At 48.6% G+C, this 16,720-nt stretch overlaps 1 protein-coding gene across 1 annotated transcript; it reads right to left on the bottom strand.

Moving 5' to 3' along the window:
• Nucleotides 1-1,202: 1,202 nt before the first annotated feature.
• LOC146059383 (E3 ubiquitin/ISG15 ligase TRIM25-like) lies at nucleotides 1,203-4,437 on the bottom strand. The gene has a single exon (XM_083171563.1). It carries the CDS (start codon nucleotides 4,286-4,288, stop codon nucleotides 2,357-2,359), a length of 1,932 nt encoding a protein of 643 aa, XP_083027689.1. The 5' UTR covers nucleotides 4,289-4,437; the 3' UTR covers nucleotides 1,203-2,356.
• Nucleotides 4,438-16,720: the final 12,283 nt, after the last annotated feature.

The following is a 16,720-nucleotide window of genomic DNA, read 5'->3' on the forward strand; positions in this document are numbered from 1 at the left end:
ACACAGTGAAGCATGTACAGAATCTAATAATTACACAGCACTAGCTGCAATGTATACTGACAAGACCCCATTAGTAACAGAGTAATGAGCGGTACACTTAGCACTGACGTGATCTTATCCACTACGGTTGGATACAGACAGGCAATGATGGTGTAAATGATAGTCAGTGACAGGACTGTGGGATACCCAGCAGGATGATCTCCATATGTGCAGATTAGGGATAATTGTGGCATCTGATGCCGGATGTCACACTCAATGGCCTATTACCCACAGAAATGTGTCAGGGGGGTTACATGTATTCCCAACCGGAACCGCGGCGATGTGACAAGTGATACAGGCGGAGGTGAGGGGTTAACAGGCACCATTATTACCTTACTCTGAGCACTAGAACAATAGAATTAGGATTTTTCATTTTAGTCTAATGTGTAAATAAATCTTACATGAGGAAACACAGAGACTATCGTCATTTGCAGGTCATTCAGTGGTGACGAACTCTCACAGAAATATGGAAGCAGCGGTGAGCAACTCCTGCATATTATTAGTTTTGTTTAAAAGAAAAAAAAAACAGCTATTTTAAATAAAAAAAAACAAAAAAAACAAATATACAAGTCTCTCTTATGGTATACATACTTCTTTAGATATGGCCTGAGGAAACCATGCTGAGACTCAGCCAATCAATGGCCGGCCAGTCATTTCAAAATATTCAGCAGCCGCATCCCACCACCCGGAAAAAATGCCGCTACACGCTCCAGCAGCCACTCGGACGGACCTTGATACCCACCAACGCCACCAGCTGGCCGGAACTTGCTGGCCATCGATAGTGCTAAACTATGCAATGGATGACCATCGATATTTTTACATATCGATGGTCATCCATTGTGGTTGATTGATTGGCCTGTGGGCCAATCAAAAACGGGGTGGCGGGGCTTCACGACTGTCAGGGGCGGAGCTATGCTCCGTGTCCCGTCACTTTGAAAAAAAGAAAAAGAAAAGCAAAACATTGTTTTGCTGTTCCATCGATGGAGGGAAACCATGTGGTTCTCCTCCATCGATGGCAAAAGTATTCGACATCGGCAATGAACCATCGATGATTTCGAATCATCGATGGTCGATGGCCATCCCTATTAATTGGTTGCTTGCCCAGACATCAGGGTGACTGACATTAAAAGAGAGGAAAGCAGTGAGCAAGCAACAGACAGCTATTGGGTACACAACGGCTGAAAGACATTTATTGCAGCCAATCAGTGAACTGGAGATTGAGAAATCCCACAAATGCAAATACATTAGCATATCTCTGACTAGGGCCCTGAGTACTGGATCTTATAACCCCTACACACAAACACCAGAACTGGTTATCATATACTATATACTGTATGACTTCCGTCCTCTCCAGTCTATACTGACTACAGGGGTAGGGTGCACAGCAGCTGACAGACAATTATTGCAGCCAATCACAGCTCTGAGTAAGGGCCCCCATACATTAGGCTGACTTGTCCTAAGGACAAGTCGGATCCAATTTTCCTGTGACCCGCCCAGCAGCTCCCCGGGAGGATCACATACGATTTGGCACTTGATGTATCACACGATATATCACATGTAACCAGGGAGCTGCAGTGGGTGGTGAGGAGCAGTGGGGCGGGTGGTGATCAGGATGGACACGTCGGGTATTATTTTTTGTAAAAAGTGTCAAATGACTGGCTGGCCTCTGATTGGCTGAGAGAGCACTCTCCCTTCCTGGCGGCCGCTGATTGGTTGAGAGAGCTCTCAGACAATCAAAGGCCAGCTAGTCATTTGACACGTGTTGTTTTTTTCAATTCTAATTCCTGCTTCTGCCCGACATGTCCGTCCTGCTGATCACCGCACGCTACACTGCTCCTCACCAGCCGCTGCCGCTCAGCACCCGCAAACCTGGAGTTAGGATACGCAAACAGGTGTGTGCCAGCAGTACGGTACTTGGAATCAGACCAGATTCATCGCGGGTACTAAAAAGCACCTGCGATGTGCCGCTGATGGGTCTGACCCGATGCGCACAGGACAATGCATCAGGTTGGATGAGGTATCAAACATATCTGATTTGGGTTGTTTTTCGGGCCAAATCGTCCCAAATCTGGTAAGTGCATGGGGGCCTCGAGTCAGAGGTGGGGAAATCCCACAGAGATGGGTATTTATATATTTATAATGACAATATTTAACACACCAACATGAAAACACATCCAGGTACACTGGTCACCTGGTACACAGGAGGAGGGGCTCATCTGTAGCTCCACCCACTGCTTCATATTATTAAATGTTCTACCTATTATATTCCCTTCCTTGTGATGTCACCAGTCTCTGTGCAGTTTTATCATGGTAATGTCTACCAGGTCCTGACACCCCCACATATAGTTATACACCCTCTCAATACCCATAATGCAGCATGGAGGGGCTCAGTGAGGGCGGCAGTGTAGGTGTGTAAGTGTCTGATGGGGTCACAAAGAGAATAAAAGGACATCTGTCCTGCCTCATAATCCAGGTATATCCTCACTCTGTCACAGGGGATATTGTCAGGTACCTGGATCTCTGTACTGTCATGTATCACTAAGTACTCATTATCAATCCTACACAGACACCAGGACGTGTTATTATGTCCAATGAGTGACTGATGTCCTCTCCTGTCTATACTGGGATAACACATCCCCACCATACAGCTCTCTGACCTACTGATATCCACCTCCCAGTAATGTCGCCCTGAGGAGAATCCCCTGGTGCTGATTACCTGACTATACTCAAATCTCTCTGGTGTTACTGGGTGATTCTGGTTTATATCTGACCATGATGCAGTTTTCTTGTCCCCTGATATCTGTATATCATTACTAGCTGTGGCTTCATCCAGTAATATGTCTGTAGCTTCCTGCACATAGATCCCTGTATTTATCCCGGTTATTATATCAGACTCTGTATCACCAGCTGTGGTTACATCCAGTAAAAGGTCTGTAGCTTCCTGTACATAGATCCCTGTATTTATCCCGGTTATTATATCAGACTCTGTATCACCAGCTGTGGTTACATCCAGTAAAAGGTCTGTAGCTTCCTGTACATAGATCCCTGTATTTATCCCTGTTATTATATCAGACTCTGTATTACCAGCTGTGGCTACATCCAGTAATAGGTCTGTAGGTTCCTGCACATAGATCCCTGTATTTATCCCTGTTATTATATCAGACTCTGTATCACCAGCTGTGGCTACATCCAGTAATAGGTCTGTAGCTTCCTGCACATAGATCCCTGTATTTATCCTGGTTATTATATCAGATAATGTGTGTAATGTCCGGGAGATGAGACCCACACCCAGACATCCTGCACCATGGACCTGGTTATCATGTCTCTCTGTGTCCTCAGTGTCACACAAGTCCCCTATGTACAGTTCCTGTAAGACAGTCACTGGGTCAGACATGTTACATAGCTCCTCAATGTGACGCATCTTCCCGGACAGCTCGTCCTTCTTTATTTCCAGCTGCAGGATCAGATCAGAGACTGAGAGTGAAACGCGCTGTTCCTGCCTGGAGATCTCACTCAGGACTCTCTTCTCCAGGTCTTCCAGCTGTCTCCTGATGTCTCTAAACAGGGCAGTGACTGTCTCTCTTACAGCCGCTGCTTTTCCCTGATCCTCTCTCCTGCGCTCGTGTAGTCTCTGCACTCTATTCTCAGTCTCCGCTCTCTTTGTGGTCAGTTTCTGCAGAACATCTCTCAGCTTCTCCTTCTTCTTCTCAGAGGCCTCATCCAGCGACTCCATCTGATGTCCTCTGTGTTCCCCGATCAGGCAGCAGGACACACAGATACAGGCAGCATCCTCAGTGCAGTAATACTCCAGGACCTTCTTATGGACGGAGCATTTCCTGTTCCCCAGGGCAGTGGTGGGGTCACATAAGACGTGTTCTGCTGCCTTGCTGTGTACTCTCAGGTGATTATCACACAGATGAGCCTCACACAGCAGACAGGACTTAGCAGCAGGTACAGGAGAGTGAATACAGTGAGTGTAGAAGATCCCGGTCTCCTTCTGATCTGGCCGAGCAGACAGGAACCTCCCCACTATGTTACACAGCGATATGCTCCGTATCAGTGCAGGACGCTCCTGACACTCTGCTCTGCACTCAGGACAGCTATAAACTCCAGCCCCCTCCTGTGTATCCAGCACACGATCAATACAGACCCGGCAGAAGTTGTGGCCACATCTCAGGGTTACAGGATCTGTATAAATGCTCAGGCAGATGGAACAGTCCAGCTCCTGTCTCAGATCAGCAGACGCCATCGCTGGCAGCAGGAGGGAGAAATGAAAGTGAAAGTCTCTGACACTCAGATACCAGTCAGGTCACATTCTGCACTCAGGGCAGGGCTAAACGTCAGATTACAGCTACAGACTACACCAGAGGCCATAGGATATGTTGTGATCGCTGTTATTTTCAGAACTTTATTTATCACTAGTGAAATGCAGTAATGTTCCGCGCAATACAGATAAAGGGGGGAATTTACTAACAAAAATTTGTGGAAAAAAATCGTATTTTCATACGAAAATACGAATTTTTTTGGGCGCATACGTATTTTTGGCATTTACTATGCCAAAAATATACGAATTTTCGTATTCGTATTGTGGGACATTTGTATTTGTATTTAGAAATACGAATTAATACACAATCGATAGAATACGACAGGAATCACCATTCAAAAGAATGGTGGTTCCTGATTTACTAATTGTCGTGAAACGGCCGCGAAAATACGGCAGGAAAATACACTTTATTTTCCTGTCGTATTTGGCAGAAGCCTGCACGGATCAGTCAGATCCGTGCAGGCTTCAGTGTAAAAAAAATAGAAAAATAAATAAATAAATAAAAACAGCGTGGGGTCCCCCCCACAGCCGTAACCAGCACCAGGCTGAAAGAGCCGGGGCCGGTAATAAAAAATCAGGAAACCCGGCAAATAGGGGTTGCCCAATTTTTTAAAACCAGGCTCCAGGTCCGAGGTTGGTTCACAAAATACGGGGGACAAAATGAGTAGGGGTCCCCCGTATTTTAAGAACCAGCCCCAGGCCAAACCAGCCAGCAGGGTAATGTCACAGCCGGGGGACACTTATTATATATAAAGCATTCAGCCCTCTGACCGGTCAGCCTGGCCAGGCCCCCCCCCCCCCCAATAAAGGAGTCCCCCCCCCCTCCAGGACTTACCTGACCAGGTTGAAGCCTGGTGCTGTCCTCGATGCCCCTGGGCGGTGGGCATCGAGCTGATCTTTGTGTAAAAAATAGAATAAACTATTGTTTAATACTGTGGAACTATGAGTCCCAGCAAGCCTCCCCCGCAAGCTGGGACTTGGAGAACCACAAGTCCCAGCATGCGGGGCATTAAAGGGCCCGCTGGCACTTGTAGTTCCACAGTAGTAAAAATAGTCAAACACACTGACACAATAAAAATAAAACTTTAATACATCCAAAGCCCACACATACTGATACTTACCTATCTTGAGCCCGTAGGTAGGTCCCTGGGTCTCGGTTCAGTGTCCTGGTCCGGGTCCATGTCGGCATCCGGGTCCATGTCGGCGCCCGGGGTCCATGTATGCGGCGTCCGTGTCGGCGTCCGGTCCGAAGTAATCCATAGGGACCCGTGGAAGGAAATTCTACTTACATGTCTCCTGTGTCGAAGATCTGGTCCTCTTCTTTCCTGAAGTAGTCCAGGTCTTCGCGAAATAACAACACGCGAGTGTCCCGGCGATCAGCTGTCCCGGACTGAGGAGAGGCGCAGAGATGTTTCATCTTTCACGCCTCTCCGACGAATGATTCTATTGGCCGCCTAGCGGCCAATCAGGAGCAGAAAAAAAAAAAAACACCATCGGACTTAAAACATCGATTGTTGCCAGCCCTTGGTTAAAGATGGCCATTGTAGCACTATCCCACAGTTGGATGAGATAAATACTATTATGTAGTGGAACATAGGGGATGGTGATTCTGGTTGGTTTGCAATAGCATACACTGCAGGTGGGGCAGATGTAACTTGTGCAGAGAGAGTTACATTTGGGTGGGGTGTGTTCAAACTAAAATCCAAATTGCAGTGCAAGACCTAAAGCAGCCATTATTTACCCTGCACAGAAACAATATTACTCACCCAAATCTAGCTCTCACTGCACATGTAACATCTGCCCCACCTGCAGCGCACATGGTGTTGTCCATTAATGACCGAGTTTGCTTTTGCAACCGACCTGAATCACCCCCCACAGTCTGTTTCCTACAGTACATAATCCCAACGTTGCCATTTTGGCGGATAGTGCCGATCTGCAGACATAAAAAATGGAGGCATGTGCGCTGACGTCGGGCTGTGGTTTGCGCCAAGCTGCAGTTTGGTTCAGGATCGGTGCTTATTTTGTCCCAACTCATATAAATGCTTAGAAGTATTCGTATATCCTTTCCCCAAATACTAGCTGGGAATATGAAGAGCAGGAAGATAATGGCCTACGGTGTAACTCGTCTCCTCTTTCCCTCACGTCATGCTGATATCTGCGCTTCCGAAAATCATGGCTCCCAATTACAGAATATGTTTTTCTCCCCTATTCCGTCTTACCCGTACAGGCGCCCTTGCTCGTCTCTCCTCAGTGACATCCTGCGTCCCCGTCCCCCCTCTCCAGCGTTCAGCTGTCTGTCATCTTACCTCAGCTGTCGCTGCCACAAAATATCTGCTCTTACACAACGCCGAGATGCTTATTATTATGTGAGATGGGAAGTGGAATAAGCCCCTGGGATCCTTGTATCTAGCCATCCGGGAGAGGCGCAAATGCAGCGAGATACCCAGGAAAGGCTGAACCGGTGACATCGTGCGACATCCTCCAAGCGACGGTAATAATAACAGGCTGATCACATGCAAATGTGTCACGTAAACACGGAGACAGCACCGGTGACAGACGCCCTCATTAACAATCTGATTCAGTCACAAGTTAGGAGCGGAAATATGTTACTGTGAGAGGAAGAAACTGCGCAAACTTCGGGGGTCGGCGGGAAATCTGAGGAGCGGTGAGATTAGGGGTCATGGAGTGTACTCACATAACACAGGACAGAGGCCTATATGTATCAAAGCTGGGCTGGAGATGAAGTATCAGTCAAGGGGCCAGATTCTCTAAGCTTCAAAAGTGATAAAATGGAGAGTGATAAACAACCAGCCAATCAGCTCCTGTCTGACATTTTTCAAACACAGTCTGTGACATGGCAGGTAGGAGCTGATTGGCTGGCTGTTTATCACTCTCCATTTTATCACTTTTGAAGCTTGGAGAATCTAGCCCAATTCCTGAAACACAGGGGCCTAATTCAGACCTGATCGTAAGGGGCCAAATTCGCAGAGACAGTGCTGACCTGTTCAAGAGACTACGAGTGTCCGCAGCCTAGCAAAAAGGTCTGAATTATGCCCTAAGGGGGTTATTCAGACCTGATCACACGGCTGCAAACGATGCAGGCTGGACGATTATCAATAGACTGTGCATGTGTATGACCATACTTACCTACCCTCCCGCATTCAGTGGGAGGCTCCCGACTATTGCATGAGCCTCCCGCTGCCCCGCAAACCCCTTCAACCCTCCCGGTTTTTGTGACCCCTCCATGTCCATCCAGACTGCGCATGCGCGCATGTCTGGAAATGGCAGGGGTCGGCGTGAGGTCGCAGCCGGGTAGCGGAGGCCGTGTGTGCTGCTGTGTGTGCGCGCACACGCACAGGAAGTCTCTGGTCCCTGCAATCAGGACATCAGGACACTGACAGAGGAGCTGGAGAGAGCCGGCAGCCGGGGCCCCGCCCACCACACAGACACAGAGCAGGCTCTGGCTCCGTGCATCTGCAGATCAGGCCTGCCCTGCTCTCCCTGCTGCTCTCCCTGCTGCTCTCCCTGCTCAGCTGCCTCCCTCACCACGCTGCCAGGTTCCTGCATTTAAGTCCCAACGCTGGAATCCTGACCGACGAAATCCCGACAGGGGGGGGGGGGGCGTGGATCGTGGATTGCTGCACTCATCTGCCCGGTGCCTCGCTATGCTAGGCACACTAATTTATTCTCCCACACCCACAGAGGGACAAAATGTAGGGATTTCAGCGGTCGAGATTTCGGCGTTGGGATTTTGACCGCCGGGATTCCGACCACTGGGAAAGTGACTGCATCCCGTCAGTCCCCAGGTTGAACCTTGCCAAATAGAACCATTGTGTTACATTGTGTAAACACATTCAGAGTTGCTATCTCCTGGTTACAGGCCGCACGATGTCCCGCGGGAGCCCGTGCCGGACTCCATGGACATTTTTCATGGCGAGTACAACATGTATTGACTGATTCCTGGTTCATTAAGCCGTGGATCCATTGCTCAGGAAATTACATCTGGTTATGCAGAGATTTGCAGGAAAATAATGATTTCTAATTACTGTTGTTTACTTAGCTTGGAAGCCTTAAAATGTTCCCTGGACCCGGGAATAGTAATGCTGCTTTCAGACCGCATAACTGGCTTTGACCCTGTATTTGAAAACGTTTCCAAAAACGGGTCTGCCAGATAAAACCCCTTTCACACCGCAGCTCTTAAACGGTATATTACCTTTAAGTGCCGATTTTTTGACACTGGCAGACCCGTTTTTGGAAACTTTCCAAATACAGGGTCAAAGCCAGTGCAGCCTTCAGCCCTCCCCTCCGTGCAGCTCCCCCCCCCCCCGTGTCGACCGCGCGTGTGTCGACCCCGCACGTGTCGACACCCCCCCCGCGCGTGTCGAGTGACTTTTGGAGAATGGCTGCCCCCATACGAAAGACAGTTTTTTTAAACAGGTTTTCCTATGGGGCAGCCATTTTCTGAAAGACACTTTTTTTCATAAGTGCTTCCGACCATACTGAACTGCAGTGCCGGGATCCACAACGGAGGTACCGGCTGCACGGGGGTAGGTCGACACGGGGGGGGTCGACACGCACGGGGGGAGGGGCGTCGACACGCGCACGGGGCGGCTCCAGTGCTGTGAATATTTAATGAGCGCTCATTAAATATTCACTGCGCTGAATTTAGTAAATACCGTTTCAGACCCGATTTTGAGCCTAAAATACCAGTTCTGAAACGGGTAGGACCCTGCATTTTAACCGGTTAGAAAAACCGTATTTTCTAACCGGTTAAGTGGTCCTGCACCTTTCCGTTTTAAAACGGTAAAAAAACGGCAATATACCGTTTACAAAGTGCGGTCTGAAAGGGGCATAACAGTCTTACATAGTAGTTTGAGAAGACCACTAAAGACCACTAACGCAATTCATTTCAAAGATGCATGTTGCAAGAATGTTGTACAAAATGTGGAGAGCATAGACTTCTGTTCCTGTGCGAGGCCCGGACGACAAGTGACATTAGTAAGAGTCCGGAATGGTTTATGTAAATGTACTCTACTAGTAAAGAGACCCGGCAGATGCTGGGTCACAATGGTCCAACCCCTCACAGTCCCTTTCTGCCCCTGCACTGCTTCTTCCCTTCTGCCTGCTACATTGCCCAACCGATACTGATCTGGCCCGCTCCCTCACTGCCTGCTACATTGCCCAACTGATACTGATCTGGCCCGCTCCCTCACTGCCTGCTACATTGCCCAACTGATACTGATCTGGCCCGCTCCCTCACTGCCCATTATACCGTCCCAATCCCCCAACTATATTCAAGTAAGTGGGCACTTCCACTCTTAACAAGGTTATGATGCTTTCTGGTTTATACCTTGAAAAAAAAATGTATCATAATATTTCACCCGACCAAGCGGTTTAGAAACAACAAATTTGGTATTTCGCAGGTGATTGTTAGGGAGGGGGGACATGACGTTGTCGGACAACCCCCCCTCTCGCCTCTGGGACTTTTGGTATCTGCACCCACTGAATTATACAGATCGGCTGGTAATTAAGGTTATATAGTGGGGTATATTGTATCATAATTGTACTTCTACTATACTCTGTGTTGTGCGAGATAAATGTTTTGGGTCTAGTGGGCTGAATTAGGAGTTGGACAAATCTGTGACCAAGGCAGCCGAGTATTTATCAGTGTGTACCGAATATCCATGTGTCCGCACGGCAGGTGAAAGTCAATACCACCAATTGTTTTTGTATTATCACTAGTATCTTGAGTTCCGAAACAGGGCTCACCAGGGCCTTGCCGTCAGAACCGGTGATGTAATGGGAGGAAACACCGGCAGGGGAAATGTGAAGATATTCCAGGATGATCCAGGTGGCTCTACACACTACAGGGTGTACACCCCTCCGTGCAGCACTACTGGCGGCAGGTTACCATGCCAACCACCCTACTAGCCAGATCCTAGGCACTGCCAATGCTCTAACTCCTCTCCCTATGGCAAAGCAGCCATCTTATCTGCATCCAAATACTACATATGTGCATGCAAATTTATTTGCACACCCATCGCACCCCTGAGACTCCTACAAGATGGAACAGTTCTGTGCATCCAAATGGTCGCCCCAAACCCAGCAATCTATGTGAACTTACAAACCATGTGCATTAGCCTAGTCTGGCGCATACAGTCACCAAGTTCTTTTTATGGGGCAAGCACAGTGCGCAGATATCCGCCACATTCGCACTGGCGTCCGACTCTTATTCCGGGCCTGATATATCCTCAGCGCCGATCCTGGTTTTATCTGTTATTGTCATTTAACCATTAACCCTTTCCTCTGTTGGAATAAGCCTGCTGTCGCCACTGGCGTCAGGGTACAGCGTTCCAAGGAAACAATGTGCTAGGCCGTGAAAGGGTAAACGCATTTATATAGTAATGGACACCTGGAGCTCATTGGCTTCTCTCTCCGCAGAGCGGGATATGTTCATAAAACACTCTGACACAGCATAAATATGCCAGTCATTCCGCCGGCAGATAACTTATGTCTCGCACGCCATTTCCATCACTTCATTTGCTAATTAGGAAGACTTATTTATGACACTTTTATCAACTTAATATAGCTGTGAACATAGCGGAGACAAGATGCGGCTTTTGGGGAAAGTCATTGGAGTACCAGTAAAACTGCACGACCCAGAAATGGATTATTGCACCCGATCCTGTTATGTTTCTCAAGCAACTTTATTATTTTTGACACCCAACAACAGCTAGAAAAGTTCTGTACAGGTCTATTAATGTTTTAACACATATTTCAATGATTTGAAGAGTTGAAAATGCTTTCACATTTGCAAATTATTTCCTATGCACTTTTACTTTCGCGATCAAGGAAGACGAGAACAAAATGGCGTTAAGTCGGTTGTTGGCAACAGTCAGTTCCAGATGGGCGACCCCCCTGGAGCGGGTGAGTGATTGAGCGCCGGGGTGCCACCCACCCCCCCACCCCCCCCCCACCCCCCACTGCATGGCATGGTTTCCAGAGTCACTTGTTTGCAGGGTTATTTCACATTGAGACAAAATAAGACTCCGTGTTTACCCAGCACCCATTGGTTTTCCGCCATGTCCTCACCCCCCACTACAAAAAAATAACAATTCCAAAGCAATAAAACGAGCTCTGTGCACTAACAATCTGGAAACAAACCGTTCCAGTAATACAGCGCTGCCGGCTACCACAGACAGGTAGGGGTTAAATAATTACACATCCTTTCAGGCCAACGCACTTAACTCCAGGTCCCCGGTGCTCAATCTCCCCGGCCCATGTCTATTAGCTGCATCGAATGCATGATTGCAATAACACCTCGTGGCCTCCCTACCAAGTGAGAGGAATCATTCATGGTAACGGAGAACTGTCCAACCCCCCCCCCCCCCCCCCGACTCCTCTGTAAATTCACAATTATCCCCAGCGACGCCGGAGTAATTGAAGGTATGTGTGATCAATGCCGCAGCCATTTCCAGTCTGTCCTTATCTCCAAGAAAACATGTGTTTGTTTCCCGTGGATATTGGAGAAAGTCGATTGGGCCTCTCAGCCTGACTGTCGTTGAATGGTCAACTATCTATGAGACGGAGTGTGTCGTCCTTTATTACCAGGAGTAATGCGGGTCGGGGGAAGCCTAATCTCCTCTGAACCTGTTTTCAAGTTTTACTTTGCTGTTTGGGGGAATAATAGTCATTTATTCCTGCGTTACGTAGCCCAGTGGCCTCGGGGTTTGTACCGCAGCCTGCTTACAGTGAGAGCGAATTGCAAATGGATTGCAATCCCATACGTAACTGACTGACCATCAAATCATCTTCCCAGCGTGCGCAGTCTGTGCGTAATCCTGACCCTTCCACAACTGTGCGCCAGCTGTGTGATATAGGAATTTGATTGTTTGGAACTCTGGACAAAGGCAGATACTGTATGGCCGGGGTGCCCCCTTCATAGATAAACAGATCTGACCTCGGATTCCGGAACCCCACAACAAGGCGGCACTCCTCGGACTTTAAATTGTGCAATACATAAAATGCCATGACAGATGACAACGCGCTGTATGAAGGCATGCAAGCCTTGTCATCAGGGTATGTGCCAGCGATAAGATGCAGTGTAGGTGCAAGGTGCAGAAATACAGTCCTATAACGCCAGTGGTAGGGTCCAAAACAAAGATTACCATGCATTAATCAATATCCTGAATGATCTAGTTACTTACTACATATCAATAATAATAGTAATTGTGATAACAATCATCTATGTAATAATTGCAGGAAATCTGTCCCGTATCCTCAATACGCGTGCAGTGGAAGACTGGGCCCACCCCAGCGGTTCCCACTGTGAGAGTGGAGAACGAGTCACCAGGGTAAGTATGAGGGAAGAGGGACAAAGTGGGGGGGTCAGGGCTGGAGCTGAGGTCATCTAGAGTGGATTACACCTCATGGAGCCCTAGGTAAGATACTCGTTTGGTGCATCATCCCAACAATGCAAAGCGCTATATTTTCTTTCCTGGATAACACCCCCTCCATCCCCCCACAACCATATAATAAACAGAAACAACCTTCAAGTCCATATAATATACAGACATGCCACTCCTTTAATGAACAGAAAAAGACCCTTATAATGTGTGCAGACACCTAGCATGAGGTCAAAGAACGCATTACGCTTAGACGGTGTCCATGTCAACTATGTCCACAGGAAAAATGGGAAAAAATCATGTTGACTGCCGAACTTCCCATTGTCGACCTGTTTCAGGGGTTGCACAAAATTCAAATAGGGGAGTTGCACCCTCTGCCACTGAGTCAGTTGGGAATGGCAGTTGGTGGCAGAGGGTGTGCTTCCCCTATTTGAATTTTGAACCGTGCTGCAGCCGCCCCCCCCCCGCCCCCCCCCCCCCCCCCCCCTCTGCATCTGCCACGGACTATGACTGAAGCCATTATTTATGAGGCCCTAAGGCCATATACACTCATAAAGCCCAAGTGGAAAGCAAGACGATCAAGGGACCACACAGGTGCTCAAATTGTGTAAGGTCCGGTCAGTCAGTTCAATCACTGGAGCCTGGTAGTGTGGTGGATGCAGGCTGGTAGTCCTCTGCCAACCACAGTGACTGCGATTACTTCCTGCCTGGCAACGGTTTTAGTTAAGGAAGAACCGTCCGGTTCTAAGTCCAAGATCAGGAGAACCTGGGAACTAGATATCCAGAAGGCCAGAGCACTGCGTACGCAGTGCGTGGGGATTGGTTGCAACTTGCAACATGGCAACTGGGGGTAAAACGCATACGGTTGAGGACAGCAAAAGACAAAGATGACCAAGGGTTGATCATAGTGGAGGTACCCCCCGGGAGAGCACTCTGAGGCACAGCAAATCAGCAGGAGAAATGATCTGTCAGGGTTCTAGTACAGCTCAATTATCTGCGCCCGGCTCTGCACTGCGGTAGTGCAGAGGCTGCAGAACAGGGCAGAGGGGGCAGGAGAGAGATGAAGTCTCAGTCTATTAATTGAAACTTTGACAGGGAGCTGGGTCAGGGGTCAGAGGAAGCGAATACGCCGGGACACAGAGGACTATAATAGGACAGCTTAGTTATATCTACAATATGTGTATACAGCAGACAGTTTTGCTACATATACAGTACGACAACATTGCTCATTTCAATATGGTTTCTCTCTAGGAATACCCCATTGTAAAGGTACAGTACGTGGGGGGCACACGCATCATACACCTGAAAATAAAAAGCGTCTACACAGCGGGAACGTATTATCTTTCAGAAATAAAAAGATTTTCAAAGGAAACTCTGAAATAATTGAGAATACACCCAATGCATTGTCAGCTATGTGCTTTTATCATAACTCTAGCATGACCTGGATCTCCATTGGTTGGTGTCAGCCATGTTTTTGTAGCATGTTGTGGGAGCAGCCATTTTCCAGTAGCCCCTGCTGCTCAACTAGATCTCTTCTGGCTGGCATTTAGATGATTGCACAACGAATAGCGGACTATAGACTAAGATGTATGACATCGGAGGTGTAACTACAAAATTTGCACCCCGCTGCCAAAATTCATTCTTGTGACCCCCCCCTCATCAAAAGTACCTGCTTGTTGTCATGGGTTGTTCTCGTTAACAGGGGATCCCCCACCCTGTCTGCAACTGCCACCTGTTGCAGCGGGACTGTGTGACACTGACTGGGCATGGGGATGGCATAATCAGAGGCTTTGGTTCCCATGGCAGAGCAAATGTGGTTTATAGAGCGAGGTGGGTCTCAGACCTCATGTACAGACTGGAATCTGCTGCCTGTCATCCAGCGGTATATGTTCATTTATGTTCTAGGTAACAGACATCACACAAGCCAAGAACTGCTGCACCACATGCAGGACAGCACCACCATAGTGCCAGCCAGGGCATGTACTTGCAGTAACTGAGTGTTAGTAATGGAGTGCGCTACCAGGCAGTCTCCAACAAAATCTTCTAGGGATGCTTCAGCCCCCTAACCAAGATGGCTGCCAGTACTACAACTGCGCCATCTTTCCACCGTGTAAGAGTGATGTAGGGGAGGACTGCTGTCCTGAGACCTGCAACTTCAGCTCAATGTTCCTGCTGTTCCGGCACCGTACTACTTGTGCGAAAAGTGGAACCTGGAATTCTTAGGGTTCGATTTAGGATCGCTTGATGTGATCTCAATTGGGCCCCAGATCCAATGGACAGGGTGTGCACATATGCATTTCTGTTACGCACTCGCTGGGGTGGGCAGTAGCAGAGGAATGCCCTGCGTTCAGCGTTCTGACGGATGGTGGACGGCGTTAAGCAGTGAACGACTGCTGCTTAGCGAGCGGTTCTGGCTTGGTACTGATTACCAGTCCAGGCACGACTCCCCATTCCCCCGCCCCCCCTTCACTTACTGCCCGACTCCTGCTCCCTCATCCCCTCCTGCTGAGCAGGTCCCGAAGCACAGAATTCTTCAATGCAGGATGCCAGCGGCCAATTAAAATGCAGCACTGGCTGGTGAACCAATCAGAGCTCGTGTACCGGCAGCCGCTCTGATTGGCTAATGGTACACAAGCTCTGATTGGCTCAAAAGCGGGTGCAGCATTTTAATTGGCTGCCGGCGTCCTGCATTGAAGAAGACTGTGCTTAATTCAGTGCACCAAGCGCAGCGCAGCCAGCACAGCGGAGGCAGTTGGTGGAGGGGGGGGTTGTGGTGGGCAAAATGAGCTTCCAGAGGCTGGGGCACGGGACAGCTGCACCCGTAGCACCCCCCTATTGGCGGCCCTGAATGTATATATAGGGTAATTGCTATTACCGCAGCAATGTGTAGGTGGTTATGAATTGCCCCAATGTCATCTTATAACCGGTATCAGTTCTGTGCCTGTGGCAGCGGCGAGGAACCCGCTCTACACTCTGTCCTAATAAATGCATCACGTTTGTGCTGAATGCTGACGTTCTGCTTCATGTGCACAAATAACAAACCAACTGATTTTCTACCTGGAAGGGAAACAGAAATGGAATTGATTAATATGCACCGCGCAGACTTCAGTGGAAACACTATAATTACTGGTGTCGTCCACAAAATACCCGCTGTGCCGGCTGCTCTTGTTAACACTGTAAATCTGTGGCACGCCGGTCAGCCATTGCTGTGCAGCAGGCATAGAAGGAATCACGGTACAGAATCCAGATCAGTGTTGGGGACGGACAGGGTACAGGTGCAGGCCCGGGAACGGTGAGGCAGGTCAATGTCTGCTCTCATTGGGTGGCTGACGTCACATGGCTTGTATTACCGAAGGAGAGGGAAACCATTCATTGGTCGGCCACCATCGGATTATTAGTCTCCCCTTCGTGCACATGCGAGAGAATGTGTTCTCGTTCACAGCCCCTCGCATGCTAGCGAATGCGGGTGGGCGTTTGGCAGGGCGGAGCTGACCTGTTTGCTCGGCAGCAAGTATACGCAGCCTAAGTAACAGCTCTGAATAAGGCCCTAAGTTTGTATCCATTAATTATACATTGTCTTATACCGTTATAGATGTTTCTGCTGCCTCCCGGTTCTCCTGGTGGAAAGTCACAAAGCTGTTTCTAAACTCTCTACTTGTGAGCCAGGAATGATCAGCTGAGGCGGAACCAATAGTATCCTGACTCTCTATCCCCCCCCACGCCTCGCATGCTCTGCATCCTCCGCCACCGTACACTTGGCCGGCAGATCGCTGGTCACTGCTGCAGAGACGCTGGCAGATCGCTGGTCACTGCTGCAGAGCCGCTGATAAGATTATTTTTGTCTCTCGTCCTGAAATCAGTATAAAATAGAGTAACAATGCCGGCGGATCAGTGTATTATCAATAAGAGGTAGTTACTTATATACTATACTGTAAGTAGCCATCTCCATTAA

Source organism: Crinia signifera, chromosome 2 (assembly GCF_055691185.1).
Source record: "Crinia signifera chromosome 2, ASM5569118v1, whole genome shotgun sequence".
In the NCBI taxonomy this organism is placed as follows: domain Eukaryota; kingdom Metazoa; phylum Chordata; class Amphibia; order Anura; family Myobatrachidae; genus Crinia; species Crinia signifera.

What these genes read in the sequence shown, in the direction of transcription:
- LOC146059383 (XM_083171563.1), bottom strand. Translation starts at nt 4,288, where the DNA reads ATGGCGTCTGCTGATCTGAGACAGGAGCTGGACTGTTCCATCTGCCTG.